This window comes from Acomys minous, assembly GCF_964271855.1.
Source record: "Acomys minous genome assembly, chromosome: 6".
NCBI lineage: Eukaryota > Metazoa > Chordata > Mammalia > Rodentia > Muridae > Acomys > Acomys minous.
Genome location: NC_140487.1, coordinates 118301894 through 118321163, shown reverse-complemented (window position 1 = coordinate 118321163; position 19270 = coordinate 118301894). Strand labels below are relative to the sequence as shown.

Genomic DNA, 19270 nt, shown 5'->3' with positions numbered 1-19270 from the left:
ACAAAAAACAAAGCCCTTCAGCCATTACCGCCGACAGCTGTGCCGCACCGTGGGCTGGTCCATCAGAGCCCTCTAGAAAGCTTTCCTCTCTCTGCCCCTTCTGCCTGTATGAGAAAGGCAGACCCTTCGGGACTGATTCTGCCCTGGTCAGCCAGGCTGCTGGGCTTGCTCTGGGTCATAGAGAAGAGACTATTTTTGTTGTGGACTTGAATGGTTGGCCTCCCTCCAGGAGCACGTGCTCCCTGGCGTGGCTGCTGCATCTCGGCTTCTGCTTCCAGAAAACACTTGAGAATGCAGTTGACCCAGGCGCTGAAACCAACCCCCAGCGTTGGGGGAGGTTGGGTGTCTGTGCTCTTCTCTCCAGCGAGGCCACTGGGAAGGTGACAGGAATGGAGGGTTCTGCTCTGGGTGTGTCAGCCTGGGGGTGGGGGGCTCCGGAACACTGTCTGTGATCTCAGTTATCCTCTCCTCCCCCCCTCATTCTCCATCCCTTCCTCCCTCTCCCTGTCCCTGTCTCCAGCCCTGGGAACAGTGTCCTTCTTGGCATAGGGCTTGATTGACATGAACCTAGCACACACCTAGATCTGGCCATGTTCCTCGGGCACATTCGATATCCATGTCAGCCTCTGGCAGGAAAGCCATCAGAGCAGGTGACACAGCCTCTCAGACCTCAGTGTGTACAGAGGGCAGCTCCAAGCAGGGCCTACACACTAAATAAATGATTTTGTAATGCTGATTGGGAATTTTTTAAATGCCTTCAGGTAGTACCAGTGTGTGTATGTGTGTCTGTCTGTCTGTCTGTCTGTCTGTCTATACCTGAGCATGTTTGACTTACACAGACACCACTGTGTATAGTGCCCAGGCGGCAACTGTAGCCTATGGCTCTGCCCAAGGCTTAGTACCCACCACTGGGCATCTCTCACCAGCACAAGGCTGTCTATGCAAAGCCCCTCCTGAGAGCCTCCTGGGCAAGACCAGCACTCAGCAGTGCAGTTGCAGGCTGCCTCTGCTGCTGTCCACCGCAGGACGCTGTACACCTGGGGCTCGCGTGACCAGCGCGGTCATCTTCTTTCTTGCAGCTGCAGAGCTACTTTGCAGCCTGTGAGGATGAGACCCCTGCTATCCGGAACCATGACAAGGTCCTGCAGCGCCTGTGTGAGCACCTGGACCATGCCCTGCTGTACGGGTGAGTGCGGGCTGCTCTGAGGGCCAGTGGAGTCAGGTGCAGGGCCCAAGATGCCCTCCAGACAGAGGCTCCTGTTCTTGTCCTCTTGTTCTGCCTCTTTGTCCTCAGACAAACTGCAATAAAGCCCTGGGGCGGGGAGAGAATGAACACACCTGGTTGCCCGAGGCAGCCCGACCTAGGCCCAGCACTGCCGTTCCATCCCCACAGATTGCAAGACCTGTCCTCCGGCTACTGGGTGCTTGTGGTCCATTTCACCCGCAGAGAGGCCGTCAAGCAAATTGAAGTGCTACAGAATGTGGCCACCAACCTGGGGCGCAGTGAGTAGAACCAAGAACCAACTGTGCTCTCTCTCTCTCTGAGGAGTTTGGGGCTGAGGTCCAGCCCAGGTTAACCTGAGGCAGCTGTCTGTCTCTCTTTGTCATTAGTGGGCAGTCCGGGCTAAAGTGCTAGCACCCTACACAAAGCCTCATTTTTCCCCTTCCCGTGACAGTTTGTGGGTGTGTCACTGAGGAAGTGAAGGGAAACATGACACACAAGAAAACTGAGTTCCTTTGTAGTCAGTCCCAGGCCAAGCGCACAAGGTAGAGACTGTGCTAGCCAGCAGTTTTGGGGCAGCGTGCTTGAGTAACTCACAAAGACACTGGCCACCACCAGCATGCCTTCTGCGTTCTCTAGCTTTCCTAGCTGGTCACAAGTTAAGGCCTGAGGGCTGTTAGATTACCTTAGTTCCTCAGAGGCCTTTGTTTGGCAAGTGAGCATCAGCTGGTGAGTTACTCCTGGCTTCTCTGCAGGCCGGGCCTGGCTCTACCTGGCTCTCAATGAGAATTCCTTGGAGAGCTACCTGCGCCTGTTCCAAGAGAGCCAGGATCTGTTACAGAAGCACTACGTCAGGTGAGTGTCTGGAACACGGCCCCCAGCTCCCTGCTCCTCAACCCAAAGCCCCCCATTCCACAGAGACAGAGGCCTAGCTTCCTCACATACTGCCGGCCTCACAGTGCTGGCAGAGAGCTGTGGCGTCACGCTGGCAGTCTGTGGCTTCCTCCAGGAGAACTCCAGCTGGGCTGTGTGAACAGCCTGGTGTCTGCCCTGGCCTCAGACTGACCAAATACCCCAATGCTTTGCCTTCCCCTTTGCTGGGGACACTTCAGGGACTGAGAGCCTGATAAGCCTCACGCTCCAGGCCTGTCTCTGGAGAGACCAGCAAGCTTCACAGCGAGTAAGAGATCAGGAGAGATAGGAGAGGAGTGGCTCGTGGCCCAGTGAGCTGGGTGCCATCCGGGGGCAGGCTGTCGTGTGTCCAACTTCAACACAGTGGGCTTACTGGTGAGGGTGAGCCAGGCTGGTGTCCAGACTCAGCAGGGCACCCCCCAACCCCAGTTGTTTTCTCTGCCTGGCAGGAACGCCCTGGTCTGCAGCCATGATCACCTGACTCTCTTCCTGACCTTGGTGTCCGGGCTGGAGTTTATTCGGTTCGACCTGGATCTGGTGAGACGCCTTGGCTCTGGCTACTGGAGGGAGGAGAGAGAGGGAACAAGGATTTCATGCTCTGGAGCTTGCTGGGTGTGGCTGAGCTCAGCAACACCTGTCAGTTCAGATAAAGGATGTCTTTAGGATCAGTGGGATTGGGCGGAAGGGCTCTCTCTCTCTCTCTCTCTCTCTCTCTCTCTCTCTCTCTCTCTCCTCTCTCCTCTCTCTGTCTGTCTCTCTGTCTCTCTGTCTCTCTCTCTCTCTCTCTCAGTTTACTCATGGCTATGATTCTTGCTTCGGTGTCTTCCTGCCTGAGGAAAAGCCATATTGCCTGAAGTGACTTAGCTCACAAAGACTCAGCTTTGTGTTTAAGATACCAGTGTCCCTGCCTCCAAAAAAAAAAAAAAAAAGAAAAAAAGAAAGAAAGAAAGAAAGAAGAAAAAGAAAGCCGAGCCTGGTGGCCTTTAATCCCAGCACTCAGGGAGGCAGTTACAGGTGGATCTCTATGAGTTCTCGGCTAGCCTGGTCTACAAAGTGAGTCCAAGGCATGCACCAGCACCATGCCCGGCATAAACACATATTTAAAATACAATTTAAAAAAAAAAAGCTGCCCTCGCCGGGCGTGGTGGCGCACACCTGTAATCCCAGCACTCGGAAGGCAGAGGCAGGCGGATCGCTGTGAGTTCGAGGCCAGCCTGGTCTACAAAGTGACTCCAGGACAGCCAGGGCTACACAGAGGGACCTTGTCTCAAAAAAAAAAAAAAAAAAAAAAAGCTGCCCTCAGTAAGAGATAACAATTGTAGTAAAGGGGACAATTATAACAATATAATAAGAGCTTTAAAAAATCCAGTAACAACAAAAAAAGCAGCAGAGTCAGGAGGATGTAAAGTTCCAGGTCGTCCTCAGCTGTATAGCAAGGTCAAGCCCAACCGAGATACAGGAAATCCTACTGAAAATAAAACAACAACAAAATGAGTGGCCAGTGATTTGGCTCAGTGGGTAAAAACACTTGCCACACAAACCTGCTCCTCTGGGGGCGGGGAGAGTTAATACCCAGAACCCACAGAAAAAGTGGAAGGAGAGAACCAACTCCACAACATTGCCCACAAATCCTGTGGCATATTCAGTGTTACCCCACCCCCACCCCCAGCCACTACCACCCATGTATCATGCACACACAGTAAAAACATTTTTTTTTTATTGAGACAGGATCTCAGGCTAGCCTGGAACTACACAGCCCTGACTGGCCTAGAACTCCCAAGTGCTGGCATCAAAGGCGTGTGCCACAATGACTGGCTTCCACTTTTTTGAAAAGTATCAATTATGTATTTCTGGAAATTTCCATTTAATAGTTCCAGACTACAGTAACAAGTCATAGACAACAAAACTACAATCCTGAGGAGAGAGATGACTGTACGAGGACAGTGTTGACCCCAAAGAGGCTGGAGCATGTCACAAGCCTGGGTTGACAAGATTGGTGTAGTGGCCCCATTCTGGTTGCACCCCTGCCCAAATCCTCCCTGAACAGGCAGAGGATGGGATTTGACAGTGGGAGAAACTAAAGAAACTGGAGGTTCTAATGCTGTCCAGATCAGTCAAGGATGGTCTAGCTGGACTCTGAGACTCTTTTTGTGGGTCTGATGATAGGAACCAGGCCTTGCATGCCTTCTGACACATCCGAGCCTTTAAAACTTTCCTTACTCCATGGGTCAGTTATTTCCTGGTTAACTCCTGAAGCACATTGATTTCCCTAAGAAAAGAGTATAGTATGTGTGTGTGTGTCTTGTCTGTGCAGTGTGTGTGTGTCATGTGAATCTCTATGTGTGTGTGTGTGTGTCATGTGTATCTCTATGTGTGTGTGTATGTGTTTGTGTCTATGTCTGTCTGACTGTGTGTGCCTGTGTGGTGTGGTGTGTGTGTGTCTGCCTGTGTCTGTCATGTGTATCTGTGTATGTGTATGTGGTGTGTTTGTGTCTCTGTGTGTGTGCATGCATATGTATGTGTACATATGTCATATGTATATGTGTGTGCCTGTGTGGTGTGATGTGTCTCTCTGTGTATGTTATATGTATCTCTCTGTGTGTGCATGCGTATGTGTGTGTGTTTGTGTGGCGTCTGTGTGTGTGCCTATGTGGTGTGGTATGTGTGTGTGTGTCTGTCTGTCTGTATGTATGCATGTCATATGTATCTGTGTATGTGTTGTGTGTGGTGAGTTTATGTCTGTGTGTGTGCATGCATGTGTGAGTGTGCATATGTCATATGTACATGTGTGTCTATGTGTGCATGTGTGATGTGTGATGTGGCGTGTCTGTCTGTGTATGTCATGTGTCTGTGTGTGTGTGTGTGTATGTGAGATCCCCATTTTCCCCATCCTGATTCTGGGGACTGCTTGCCGAGCCTTGTTTACAGCGGTCCTCAGGTTCCAATCCACCCTCCCTTCCTACCTGCGCTCTCTCCCCAGGACGCTCCTTACCTAGACCTGGCCCCCTACATGCCTGACTACTATAAGCCTCAGTATCTGCTGGACTTTGAAGACCGCCTTCCCAGCTCAGTCCATGGTTCTGACAGCCTCTCCCTCAACTCCTTCAACTCTGTCACCTCCACCAACCTGGAATGGGATGACAGCGCGATTGCCCCTTCTAGCGAGGGTAAGTGGCTCCAGGGCAGGAGGAGCAAGGCCTGTGCCCTGAAGTGGCCTCTGGAGCTTCCTGAGCCTGGCTGCGTGATGCTGTCTCGCTGGTGTTAGGGATTTGCAGTTGAACAGAGCTGGCTGTTTCCAAGATTTTTTTTTTTTTGGTGGTGGTGGTGGTTTTTTCCAGACAGGGTTTCTCTGTGTAGCTTGACTGTCCTGGATTCACTTTGTAGACCAGGCTGGCCTCGAACTCACAGCGATCCGCCTGCCTCTGCCTCCCTAGTGCTGGGATTACAGATGTACACCACTACCACCCAGGTCATTTCCAAGATCTTTATTTCCTCAGTTTCTGTGGTAGATTTTTTTGTATTTGTTTTTGTTTTTTGTTTGTTTTGGTTTTGGTTTTTTGAGATAGGGTTTCTCTCTGTGTAGCTTTGGCTGTCCTGAACTCGCTTTGTAGAGTAGGCTGGCCTCGAACTCACAGCAATCCCCGCCTGCCTCTGCCTCCCGAGTGCTGGGATTAAAGCCGTGTGCCACCACACCCGGCTAAATCAGTCTTTATGAACCTTACTAACTTTTCCAAAGTTTCTAACCTCACGCCCAGGGACAAGGAGAGACTCCTAGCAATGTGCCCTGGAAACTCTTGCCTGAGGCTGGGCTGAGCATCCATTGCCTGAGGAAGGTTGTCCTGCAGCAGGCAAACATAGGAGAGACTGGCAGGCCGTTGGGGGTGGGGTGGGGGCAGGAACCCTCATGCTTTCTTGGGCAGTCCCTCCTCATGCCCCTCAATGGGTCAGAGAAGGCTGCACTCGTCCCTCGGAGACTGAGGAGCCGCGGGCAGGTCCTTTCACCTCAGATTAGGTGCTGGAAAACCCTGGCTTTCCTCAGACCTTAGGCCTCCGCACTCATAAAACTAGCCATTGCTCCACCTCGGTAAGATCAGCGATGCCCTCGTTCACTCAGCTCACCTCTGGGGGTGAGGGTGGGGATGGGGTCCCTCAGGGGGTCACTCAGCTCCCCTGAGTCCGGCCTTCCTCACTCTTTGTTTCTGCCTGTGCCGTGGATCATGGGTCCCACTTTCAGACTTGCCGTCAGCAGGATCTGCACTGCAGGAGCCGGCAGTGTAGCTCAGTGAGTAGCGCACTGGTTAGCGTGGGTGAAGCCCTGAGCTCCTTTGCCAGCTGCAGAAGTCCACGCTTGGGGCCAGTGAGGTGGCCTGGCAGCTAAAAAGCACTTGCCACACCACACAAGCCTGACAGCCTGACTTTGATCCTGGGACCCACCATGCAAGGAGAGAGCTGACTTTTAAAGTTGTCTTCTGATCTGATACTACACAGGCACCGTGGTACATGCAGCCCTGTGCTTACACAGCACACGCACACCACGCACACATGTACCAGGCGTGACGGGGCACACCTGCCATCCCAGCACTTGGGAGGCAGAGTCAGGAGGACCAAAAGTTCTAGGCCATCCTGGGTTATGGAACAAATTCAAGACCAGCCTGGACTACAAGAAAAAAGAATAAAAATACTTGCACTGCTATTTGCATACACTGGGCGCCAATTTGTTAACAATAAATTGTATCGGTTGTGCCTAGGAAGCCGATAACTGACACAGAGTCTGAAACTTACTTTAAAGCTGCAAGCACCACGCCAGGCAGAATCTAAACTGATTCTAATCTACTCCTAAACTAAAACAAACTACTCTAAACCTCATAACATACATATATCCCAAGCATTTGCCAATCTTATCCTCGGAGGCTTCTTCCTCCTTTCCCGTCAACTGTCAACCGCCCTCCTGCCCCCCCCCGCCCCCCCACCCCCCTGCCCCCCCCACCCCCCCCACCCCCCCCGCCCCCCCACCCCCCCGCCTCCCCATCAACTGGCCTTCTGCCCAGCTGATTGGCTAAACAGCGCTTTATTGACAGTTGTTCCATCTACTCAAGACTCCACACTGGCCTACATGAACAGAGAATAAAAATACTGGCACTGCTTATTTGCATGTGGTACAAAGTGAAGAAACAACTCCGTCTCCTTTGGGTGGGCCCCGTGGGCTACCCTGGAGGGGGAGTGGAGGGACGGACCTTGAAGAAACAAGCAGGCCATCCATGAATGGAGGAGGCCTTTCTGCCCAAGCCCGGCAATTTATACTAAGTCAAGCCCGGGCCTCCTTACCCTGAGGGCCACAGGGATAGAGACTAGGGTTAGGCCAAGGAAACCCAGGTGCTTCTCTGCCAGAACAGGCTGAGTTGGGAAGGCGTGGCCCTGGAGACAGCTGAGGGCACAGGTGTGTGTCAGGAAACATGTCCAGAGCTCTCCCTCCCTCTTCCCCCGTGTCTCCCACCCGTTGCCCTCGGCCTCCTTCCATTGCCTGTTTCTAATCCTGAGTTTTGTCCCTCGTTTTTATAGATTATGATTTTGGAGATGTGTTCCCAGCAGCGCCGTCTGTACCCAGCACAGACTGGGAAGGTGGGACAGAGTCCTCTGTGACCCTCTTTTCCTGTTTGCCACGTGTCCACACGCCAAGCTTGCTGCATGTTTCCGAGTCAGCTCCTTATTCCTTATAACAATGCCCGTGGTCATAACGACGCCACAGCTGGTGTTGGAGTAGGTGGAATTCTGCTGTAGGGGGACTCAGCCCTTAGCCCAGGAGCCCTTCTCTCAGGGAGCAGTCCGGCCTTCCCACAGGGGGCCTCAGGAGTCACCAAGTGACCATTGCACAAACACCAGGCCACCCCAGTCCCAGTTGTTATAGTAATGGTGTATGTGAGTGGCCTGGCTCAGTGGGGTGGAAACCTGTTCTAGAAAAGTGATGCTGCTGGGCGTCATGGTACACGCCTTTAATTGCAGCACTCGGGAGGCAGAGGCAGGTGGATCGCTGTGAGTTCGAGGTCAGCCTGATCTACAAAGTGAGTCCAGGATAGCCAAGGCTACACAGAGGAACTGTCTTGAAAAACCAAAAAAAGGGGGGGGGGGGCGAGAAAGAAAGAAAGAAAGAAAAGCGATGCTTTGAGATACAGGGATCTTAAGCTCCCGCCTACCCCATGAGCATCCAGGAGAAAGATGAAGGCTTGATCCTTTCAGGTCATCCCTAATGGACTGAGGTCCAAGTGAGGAAACTGCCTACATATAGCTAAAACCCCCTACAGGGAGGAGCCAGCAGAAATGGCTTGGCAAGTAACCTCAGGTTGTCCCCTAACCTCTACATACATGCCGCTCCATAAATAATTTAAAGTGCATTAGCTTCCTGTGCTGCCCACTGGGCACCAGAGCTGTGGGGTTATTTTTCTGCCTCTGGTCCACAGCTGGGCTTGGATCACACAGTGACTCCCAGGTTGCAGGACTTACTCAGGGTAGGGCCTATGTTTCATATGGAAAATGTTTGCTCCTTACCTCTGAGGCTGGCCCAGACTCCCTTCCTAAAGAGCTCCTGCCCTGGGGACCCCCTCTTGCCTGAGGTGGGGTTCCCTCTGAGCAGTGGACTTCTCATGAGATGTGAGTGTGAACTGGCTTAGCTTTGAGAGACGTGGGGTCCAATGCTGAGGTAAATTGTGTTGTTTGATCAAGAAGGAAAGTGTGTTCTGACTGCAGGGAGCACGAGACCCAGAATTCCACCATAACATCTTTTCTCCTCTTCGCTTCTTTGAAGCATAATGCCAGCATTGGTTTTCCCCTCTGACTCTAACCACTAACTTATTCCTGACACTTTTTACGGTCATCTGCCAGGCAGGCCCTGACCTTCTGGCCTTCCTCCAAAACACTTAGGTCTTACCCAGGAACTAATAGCCCAGCTCGCTCAGGCTGGCGCAGGCAGGGTTAGCTTCAGTGTGTTGGTGACTTCCCAAGTTCCCTGTCCCACTGTGGCAGCTCACCTAGCTATAGTCCCCCTGTCTCCTCGAGCCTGGAGGAAAGCAGGACTTGGGCGGCAACTCCAAACGGGGGCCCTGAGCAGGGTTGACTAGGGCGTTCTACGGTCTTACATGTTTTTTTTTAAAGATGTATTTATTTATTACATATGCGTGTTTTGCCTGCACCTATACCTGCATGCCAGAAGAGGGCACCAGATCTCATCATAGATGGCTATGAGCCACCATGTGGTTGCTGGGAATTGAACTCAGGACCTTTGAAGAGCAGTGAGTGCTCTTAACTTCTGAGCCATCTCTCCAGCCCGGTCTTACACTTCTTTATATAATTGCCAGGAATCTGGGCTTAACACCTGCTTGTGTTCTGGGGTCTGTTCACTCACTTCCCATGGCCCCTCCACAAGCAGCCACAAGTGCTAAGGGGAAGGGAGGACATAAAAATTAAAAAAAAAAAAACTCTGTCCCTGTGGCGCCTTCTGTGCAGTCTGAAGGCATGGTTTCCTTCCTCTGAGAGCTAGGCTCCAATCGCAGGATGATCACCTTTAACCCTTCCTGAGGCAGAAGGACTGTTAGTTGTCCCAGGCCAGATGGGTTATGTAGTGAGAGCCCCTATCTCAAAACAAACAAATGAATAAGAGAAAAGACAGACACTTAAAACAAGAGAAACAAGTCCTGTGTCAGCCAACAGGCCCGGCCCTTCCAGTGGCTTAGAGAAGTGTGTTCCTGCCACTTCTGCGCAGGTATTGGCCAGTAAGATGTGCACATGCCAACAACCAGAGCATGAGAGGCCACTAGCTCACACCCAGGCTGTCCCACCAGCTGGTCCCAGGCCTCAGCCCTGCCTGAGCAGCTCTCAGTGCTGCCAGATAAATGGCGCCACCCATGACCGTGCTCCCTGCCTGCCCATCCCAATGAGTTAGGATGGAGCCGTTTGGAGGCCCAGTTAGAACAGCTCCTCACTGGAAGGCTGCATCCTCCAGCTCACCCTAAGAGGGGAGCCTGGCTCTGTTCTCCAGAAGTGCTGTTGCATTTTAGGGGAGAAGAGGCAACATCCGCTCAAGAGTCTACAGAGTATCTGGGGGGCAGCCCCTTGTACCCCTTCCTCTCTGCATCTCATCCTGTTGCCCCTGATCTCTGGCACTGTTCTCTGTGGTGTTGGCCCCCTCCCCTGTGCTCTCCTGCCCCCTCCCCTGTGCTCTCCTGCCCCCTCCCCTGCACTCCCCTGCTCGCCCCTGCCCATGCTGTCTCTCTCTCTCTCTTCTCTCTTGCTTCCTCTGTTCCCTGTTGTCCATGGCAGAGTGGGGCTTGTGGAGGACTTTGGGTATCACTTTCCACAGGGAGTGGTATTGAGGGGCTGCTGGGCACCCCCAAAATCCTTGCAGGAGAGGGCTCTGAGGCTGTTGTAGGAGATATGCAACCTGTCTCCTCTTGGGGTCCCAGCCTCCCTGGGAAGCATCAAAGTTACTGCCCAGGGCTTAGGCCTAGAAGCTGTTTCACATTGTGGACCCTTAACTGAACTTGGCTAAGTGTAAGTATTTAAGGGTTCCCAGTGACAGACAAGAGGGTATCCCCCATCAACTGCCTCCAAAAGCACCAATTCCATGTCCTGTGGGTTGGGGCCTCTGCTCTTAAACTAGAGCCATTATGGTCAGACCTCCCCTGAGATAGGACACCCTCTGGGACCCAGCTGGTGGCTGACAGGCTGTGTGTGTCCTGTCTCCTTGTCCTTGTAGATGGAGACCTCACAGATACCATCAGTGGCCCCCGCTCCACTGCCTCGGACCTGACCAGTAGCAAGGCATCCACCAAGAGCCCCACCCAGCGCCATAACCCCTTCAACGAGGAGCAGGCCGAGACCGCATCATCTGACACCACCCCTGTGCACACTACCTCTCAGGAGAAGGAAGGGGCCCAGGCCCCAGACCAGCCAGATGCTTGTACGGAGCTTGAGGTTATCAGGTCAGTAGGGAGGGGAGCTGGGAGAAGGTGGCTGAGCTGTGGTGCCAGTGGCCACATCTGTACTCGCTGTGTAGTCTGGGGCAGACAGAGGCTTCCCAAGAGCAGCAGACATTGATGAGACTTGACAAGAAGCCCCCGTCACACCTTGTACAGATCTACGGGCCTCTCAGACCAGAGGACCTGTCCCATGTAGGCTGCTGTGACCACGGACAGAGACAGAGCAGCGGACTTTCTCTGTGTGAAGACTCTGTAGACCAGGCCTCCTGAGGGTTGGGATTGAAAGTGTGCGCCTTCTCACCAGGCCACATCAGGCCTTTATCCTGGTGGCTGAGGTGAGGGTGCCACACCCACAGTTCCAGAGGTGGCTTAGCCAGGCCCTTCCCAGCCATCTTAGAACCAAAGAGTCGGGCCAAGAGGATGCATCCAGGAACCCCGAGGCATCTCTGGGCATATGATCTGTTCCCAATAATATCTCATAGGAAGGGTCTGTTGTTCACATCCTAAGGAGTGCCGACTAGCCAGCCACTGCTCCAGCTAACCGTGGCCTGAGTTTGATTCCTGGGTGGGCACAGCTGGCTAGCTCACTTGGGTTAAACAAAGTGATTGCTTGGTTTTGTTTTCTGAGACAAGGTCTCACTATGTAGGCCTGGTTAGCCTATAACTTGATATGTACACCAGGTTTGCCTAAAATGACTTCCTGCCTCTGCTTCCAGAGTGTTGGGTCTCTAAGGTCTGATTGTTACCTCAGTTCTATCACGTAGAATTTATAGGCCGTCTCAGGAGCCGTTCATACCTACCTTGCACTGCCCAGGACCACAAGCCCTCGGGATTGCCTCTCTGACCCGGCCTGTTTCCCTCAGTGGTTACTCAAGTGTTAATGCCCTCCTTTGTCACTACCATCGCAGGGTCACCAAGAAGAAGAAAACTGGTAAGAAGAAAAAGAACAAATTGGATGAGGAAGTGCACCCGCTGCACCCCATCTCTAGCCAGCAGAAGTGTGGCAGGCAGGGGGATGGCGACAGACTTGTGGGCACCCCAGGCCTGGCCCGGGACTCTTCAGACACCGCGCTTGCCTCCCCGCAGGAGCAAGGGGAAGGGCCCTGCGGCGCAACTGAGAGCACTGAGCTCTCAGAGCTCGGCCAGGTGGGCTTGCTGATCCCCGAGATGAAGGACACCTCCATGGAGTGCCTGGGACAGCCCCTGAGCAAGGTCATTGACAAGCTGCACGGACAGCTGGACCCCAGCACCTGGTGCTCCCACGGCGATCCCCCAGATCAGTCCTTTCGGACCGGCTCTCCCGGGGAGGCCCCGGAGAAGCCACCATTTTGCGACTTTAGTGAGGGGCTTCCAGCCCCCATGGACTTCTACCGGTTTACAGTCGAGAGTCCAAGTACTGTTGCACCAGGTGGCGGCCACCATGACCCTGCAGGGCCGAGCCAACCGCTGCATGTTCCTGGTAGCCCTGCGCCTGCTAGCCAAGAAGAAGAGGGAGGAGGAGGAGAAGAACAGGCATCTCTGCCCCTAGAGGACGTGCCCCGGGAGGCTCGGGAGTCGAAAGCTCAGGGACCAGAGCTTCAGGAACCAGAAGGCCAAGTGCCACTGGTCAGCCAGGAGCCTGGGCCTGAACCTGTGTCCCAGGTGGAACTTGGTACTCAGGAGGCTCTTAGCAAGCTCAAGCGAGAGCAGCCCAGTCCATGCCTGAGCAGTGCCGAGGACTCTGGGGTAGATGAGGGCCAGGGGAGCCCTTCAGAGATGACGCACCCCTCAGAGTTCAGGTGAGGCCTGTCTGTCTATGCCTGATGCAGCATCTACCAGTCGGGACGGAGTGGATGGAGGTCTAACCTGCTGTGACAGGTGGAAAGGAGTGTGACCTCCTGCCTGACCCCTGCCCCTCCCCACCCTTTTTCTGTCACAGAGTAGACAACAACCACCTACTCCTCCTGATGATCCACGTCTTTCGAGAAAACGAAGAGCAGCTGTTCAAAGTAAGTTCCTTAACCGGGAAACCAGCAAGCGACACAGCAAAGGTGGATGAGGCACTGCATCGCTCAGTGTGCATGCGGGTCCGGCTGTGCGGGCCGCTCTCGAGCTGAGTCCCGTGTGCTTCGGCCCTTTAGATGATCCGGATGAGCACGGGGCACATGGAGGGCAACCTGCAGCTGCTGTACGTGCTACTCACAGACTGCTACGTCTACTTGCTTCGGAAAGGTGCCTGCCGCCCCAGGCCAGGGTGGGTGGGGTTGAGCTCCTCCCCAGCCCCTCACCCCCACCCCCACGGTAGGCTTGTTCTGATGACAGGGTGTCCCAAGGAAGGCACTGCTAGCTGGGCTGAGCACCCTGTCATCCTGCTGTGCTGTCACTTCACGTTTGCAGGGCAAGGAGGAGGTCTTCTCTGCAAGGGGGCTGGGTCTTAGGAAATGGGGCTGGGGGAAAGAAAAGAGGCCAGCCAGGTAATAGGCATTGTGGTCTCCTCTCTCAGGGGCCACAGAGAAGCCATACCTGGTGGAAGAGGCTGTTTCTTACAATGAACTTGACTATGTGTCGGTGAGTGCAGGCTCTGCAGTTGGTGTACCCGCCTAGGTACAGGGCTTCTCAGGCCACCCCTGCTTAGAGCTGCAGAACAAGGCGCCCATCCTGGGGATGGGTACCAACATCTACAGAGGCCTCTGTACATGTGCTGGAGACAGAGGTGAAGGGTAAAGATGCTCTTCTGTACCAGATTGCTGACCATCTTCCCTAACTCATGCCAAAACCCCAGATCTTGCTCAGGGCCTTCCTAGTGGTGACCCCAGACATGTGGTTTGTTTGTTTTTGTTTTTTTTTTTAACCTTCCCAATCCTAGCCAACCCTCAATCTGGCCACGCTGCCCCTTATGCCGGCCAGTGGCCAAGCCCTGTGTGCTTTCTGGCAGGTTGGCCTCGACCAACAGACTGTCAAGCTGGTATGCACCAACCGCAGGAAGCAGTTTCTGCTGGACACGGCTGACATGGCCCTGGCTGAGTGAGTGTCAGCCCCCACCCCTCAACAAGACAGGAGAATCACCATCTGCCTTGGGCATGGCCCTGGGGGGAAGGGGGCAGGGGCAGGTAGAAGGAGACATCAGTCTGTTCCCCTAAGAGCCTGCAGTCCGCTCTGAGAGGCAGGGAAGTGGACAGGCACTGACTGACTGACTCACGTCAGCCCAGGTGACCTCAGCCCCTCAGGACCCATGGAGAGGCAGGGGGCTGCTGTGAGAGCCAGTGGGGAGAGAAGGCACAAGGGGTTGGCCACTGTCCCGGGAGTGCCCTGTACAATGGACATGGGAATTCCATGTGATAAGGTCATATCTGTACTGACTACAATGGCCAGGACTCTGTGTGGTCATCTTTACTGTCAGAATCCAAGGCCCCTTGGACACTGGGACTGGTCAGGCCTTCTCTAGACCCCGTCCGGTGATGCAGAGCTCAGACCGCACCATTTTGCACTGCTACCCTGTTTCCAGAACCCTCAGCCCTTACTTTGAGTAAGCTCTCCTGGCCAGGTATTCTCAGGCCAAGCCCGACCACAGAGGACCTGTCCACGGGCCTCTGACAGCAAACCTCACCCCCTGCGCAGGCTCTTCTTGGCGTCTCTGAAGTCGGCCATGATCAAAGGCTGCCGGGAGCCACCCTACCCCAGCGTCTTGACTGATGCCACCATGGAGAAACTGGCGCTGGCTAAATTTGTCGCCCAGGAATCCAAATGTGAGGTCAGTGCCTGGGGAGGAAACTCCAGTGACGCGCCAACATTGGCCTGCTGTGGTTTAAGGCTAAGGGATGCAAATAGTGTTCTTGGCATTTCTCTGTCACCTGGTGGGAAGGGCTTTCGTCCTCAGGGCCCTGTCTTCTTGCCTACCTGGTGATGGCCTTGTTCGTGCAGTAACTGTTCCTGGAGCTGGGTTATGGGGCCTCAGCTCTGCCAGAGTCTCATCTGCTTGGTCCGTTGCCTCCACCCCCCAGGCCTCCACTGTGACTGTGCATTTCTACGGGCTTGTACACTGGGAGGACCCCATGGATGAGGCCTTGGGCCCTGCTCCCTGTCACTGCTCAGCCCCCGAGGGCACCATCACCAAGGAAGGCGTGCTGCACTACAAGGCCGGCACCTCCTACCTGGGCAAGGAGCACTGGAAGACCTGCTTCGTGGTGCTCAGGTGGGAGCAGCGGCTGTGACCCGAGGCTGTGTCAGGTCCCCAGCAGGAGAGGCCCAAGGGCGGATGCCTCCCTTCTCCATGGTGCTGTGGGTCACCCAGGCCTATAGAGCTTTTGTGCACAGACAGCTCTCTGGGCCCAGGATTCATTCCCAGGTGCCTGAGCCACCCCTGGTGACAGACCTTTAGCTGTGCTCAGAATTTCCTCAGCCTCTCTAGTTCCTTTCTCACCCCCTCCATAGAAAGCAGGTCCCTGGCTCCCAGTCTGTATATGGGGAGTTGCTGGGATCTTCCCAGCCAGGCCTCACCTCACTGTGTTGTGACCCCACAGCAATGGGATCCTGTACCAGTACCCTGACCGCACTGATGTCATCCCTCTGCTCTCAGTGAACATGGGGTAAGTGTCCCAGGAAAAAGGGGGCTGGACAGGTGTCCTGGCTGGAGGTCATCTCTGCCCGAGTCTAAAGCCTAGAGCTTGCTGTCCTTCCATCCCTCACCTCACCTTCTCCAGTGGCCCTGGCTAGTGCCTTGCTTTGCAAGCTGTGCGGAGCCATGGAGACAGGATGAACAAGCAGGGCCTCTTTGCCTAGAGAAGGGAGCCCTTCCCAGGAAGTCCCCACCCAGTGAGGGCCGACTGCAGGGGAAGTGGATGAGAGGGCCCTGGTCCTGAGCAGTTGCCAGAAGCAGCTTTGTGCTCTCACCTGGCCGTGCTTGGGTACCCAAGAGGGTCTTGGCAATGTAGTTTGTCATGTGGTTTGTCATGTAACCAGGTGCTCACTTCTAATCCAGCGTGGGAGGTAGAAACAGGAGGATCTGGAGTTCCAGGGCATCCTCTGCTACATAACAAGTTTCAGACTAGCCTGGGCTACATGAGACCCTGTCTCAAAAGGAAAAAAAAAAAAAAACCAGCTGTTACACCAAAATGGCGGTGTTGCCAAGCATATGCAAACGTCCCTAGAACCGGAGGCCCACGTCAGCACACCTCAGCCAGTTCCAGGAATTCCCCCTCCTGCCTCTTCACTCCCATTTCACCCTCCTCTGGCCCAGGGGGGAGCAGTGCGGTGGCTGCCGGAGATCCAACACCACGGATCGGCCCCACGCCTTCCAGGTCATTCTGGCTGACCGGCCCTGTCTGGAGCTGAGTGCTGACAGCGAGGCTGAGATGGCTGACTGGATGCAACATCTCTGCCAGGCCGTGTCCAAAGGAGTAAGCGCCCCTGTTTCCACGGCTATCCGCCCAGCCTGGCCTATCCAGGATTTCCAGGGTCCCACCCCCAAAACACACTGGGTCACAGAGAAGCCTGGACCAAAATGGTAGACGCTGGGGGACAGCCCAGGAATGAAGACAGACTCTGGGCACGTTGCAGCCTGGACGGTTGCCCCCACCCCCCACCCCCCCACCCCCAGCCCTCTTACACTGCTAAGGTAGACAAAGCCTATAGTGGATTCCTATACAGGCCATCCTGGAGAAACAGCCTGCCTCTCTCACCTTCTGCCAATGTCCAGGTCACACCCCAGGGCGTGTCTCCCAGCCCCTGTATCCCTTGCTGCCTGGTGATCACTGAGGACCGCCTCTTCACATGCCACGAGGATTGCCAAACCAGCTTCTTTCGCTCCCTCGGCACAGCCAGGCTGGCAGACATCAGTGCCATCTCCACAGAGCTCGGCAAGGAGTACTGTGTCCTGGTGAGAGTGGGCAGGAATGGGGGTACAGGCCTTTCCTAAGGAAATCCATGCATACTCACCCAGGACCTGGTGTCCCTAGGAGTTCTCCCAGGATACCCCGCAGCTGCTCCAACCCTGGGTCATCTATCTGAGCTGTACTTCCGAACTGGACCGGTTCCTGACCGCCCTGAGCTCCGGGTGGAAAGCCATCTACCAGGTACCTAGCCGTTCTTGGGGCGTGGCCTCTCCTGCAAGGTTCTGGGGACAGCAATTTGCCAACAACTCTGAGACAGACAGAAACTTAGGGCCAAATGTTTGTCAAAGCTAAATATGTCCCCTTCCTGACCTGGCTCCAGTGGGGCTTACGATGGCCTGGCTGGTGAGACCCAAGACAGGCCCTCCCCGGAACTGGAAGACACCCACCCCTAGAGAGGTAGTGACTTTTGTTTGTTGTCTGTTTTTTGTTTGTTTATTTGTTTGTTTGTTTTCGAGACAGGGTTTCTCTGTGTAGCCCTGGCTGTCCTGGACTCACTTTGTAGACCAGGCTGGCCTCAAACTCACAGAGATCCACCTGCCTCTGCCTCCCGTGTACTGGGATTACAGGCATGCACCACCACGCCCAGCTCTCTTTTGTCTGGTTTTAAGACAAGGTCTTATTATGCAGCTTTGGCTAGCCTGGAATTCACAGGGAAACCATGTGCCTCTGGCTCCTGGGATTAAAGGCATATATTGCCACCACACCCAGGGAGACTTACTGTTTTATGCATATGCTCCCTGCACCCTGGGGTTCTAGGGTAGCTATAAACTGAGCCAGAGGTGGAGAGCAATCAAGGACACGTTTCCTCGCCCAGTGAACTCCAGGTAGACCTGCGAGCTGGGTGGGCCTTGGGGGTATGTGTGCAGAACAGCAGGGAAACTCACCACATGCAAGATGTTTGCAAAGGGGTGTGCAGGGCCCTGGAGGTCTTCCATGGCTCCTGGGAAAGCCCTTATGCTCCCTGCTTGTCCCCACACAGGTAGACCTCCCTCACAAGGCAATCCATGAAGCTTCCGTCAAGCAGAAATTTGAAGATGCTCTGAGCCTCATTCATAGCGCCTGGCAGCGGAGTGACAGCTTGTGCCGTGGCAGAGCCTCCCGGGACCCCTGGTGCTGAAGCATGGCTGGGCAGCACTGCAGGCAGGCAGGCAGGCAGGCAGGCAGGAGGCAGGCTGATCAGCAAGGGCACTGTGGTATGCCACCATGCTGTTTCGGAGCCAGGTGCCCACAGGCCTCTACAGCCCACTCCTGCCTTGGGTGGCAGAACCACTTGTGTGGCTTGAGACAGGAATCCAGAGTGGGTGCCTAGCACCTAGCATCCTGCCCAACTGGTAGTGACTAGAGGTCACTGGGGCAGAAGGTCTGAGCCCTGTGGGCTCTGTAGACACACAGTGTCCCCTGGGCCACCACCTTAGTCCTCACCATCTGCTCAGGGTGGCTATGAGAATAATATCATCCATTTAAGGGAGCACAAACAGACCAGGAGGGTGGGCACGCCATCTTCCTCTCCTGGGTCAGGGGCCTGGGCAGATGGTCAGGGCCCCCTGGGGGTCCTAAGTGCCCAGCCATCCTTGTTCGTTTTGGAACACTATCCTCACTGCACAGGGAAACGGGAACACTAGATATCTGTGCATGCCTCCTCCTCATGCACCCAGCCCGTGCACAGTGGCCCGCCTTGCACAGCCTGGGCCCAGCCAGCAGCCCTCCGTGGCTGCCAGGAGGCCCTGCATGTCCACAGCCCTGCCTCTCCTCTTCCTCAAATACAGCAGAACTTATAGGGATCAATTGGCCCCTCTTGCCAGGAGCAAAGGAGAGGGGCGGGGAGAGGAGCCAGGCCCTTGAGCCTGGTGGCTACTTTGACACCTGACTGACCCCTGCTTGGCTGGAGCTGTTAGGTCCCTTGGGGGGACAGGTCAAGTCGATTGGGTTTTGTTTTATAAAATAAAATTGACGTTATATTGCTGAGACTTGTCACTGGCCCTCTTTAAGTGTGAGGTGGGTGGAGGAGAGCGCCACACCCCCCCCTCCCTGCAGCATCTCTATCTCACACACACACACACACACACACACACACACACACACACTCAGCACCAGCCTTGCTTTCCTGCATGGCCGCCACAAGTGGGAGCCTGGTGACCTAGTTGAAAAGGAAAATGCCTAGAACCACAAAGATTACTCTTCACGGTGGTCCATTCCAGGGACTCCGCAGTTTGGGGTGAGCAGGAGAGGTGTGGGCCACCTTTTACGGGCTTTCACACATCAGTCTCCCAAAGGCCCTTCTGGAGTGAGACTTCATG

At 54.6% G+C, this 19270-nt stretch overlaps 1 protein-coding gene across 4 annotated transcripts in view; it reads left to right on the top strand.

Annotated features, from left to right (window-relative positions):
* Positions 1–18936, top strand: part of PLEKHM2 (pleckstrin homology and RUN domain containing M2) — a 42951-nt gene extending 24015 nt beyond the window's left edge. Inside the window, exons 2-21 of one of the 4 annotated variants that reach the window (XM_084788204.1) lie at positions 1080–1186; positions 1394–1503; positions 1978–2077; positions 2584–2671; positions 5115–5301; positions 7694–7753; positions 10881–11106; positions 12012–12881; positions 13022–13091; positions 13224–13314; positions 13586–13650; positions 14018–14106; positions 14483–14608; positions 14701–14833; positions 15084–15274; positions 15603–15668; positions 16319–16478; positions 16778–16957; positions 17037–17153; positions 17953–18936. In XM_084788204.1, the coding sequence (XP_084644330.1) occupies positions 1080–1186; positions 1394–1503; positions 1978–2077; positions 2584–2671; positions 5115–5301; positions 7694–7753; positions 10881–11106; positions 12012–12881; positions 13022–13091; positions 13224–13314; positions 13586–13650; positions 14018–14106; positions 14483–14608; positions 14701–14833; positions 15084–15274; positions 15603–15668; positions 16319–16478; positions 16778–16957; positions 17037–17153; positions 17953–18090 (3174 nt within the window). In that variant the 3' untranslated portion in view covers positions 18091–18936. The remainder of the gene's footprint in view (positions 1–1079; positions 1187–1393; positions 1504–1977; positions 2078–2583; positions 2672–5114; positions 5302–7693; positions 7754–10880; positions 11107–12011; positions 12882–13021; positions 13092–13223; positions 13315–13585; positions 13651–14017; positions 14107–14482; positions 14609–14700; positions 14834–15083; positions 15275–15602; positions 15669–16318; positions 16479–16777; positions 16958–17036; positions 17154–17952) is intronic. The other 3 variants (XM_084788205.1, XM_084788206.1, XM_084788207.1) reach the window with 3 other exon arrangements.
* The last annotated feature ends 334 nt before the right edge of the window (positions 18937–19270 follow it).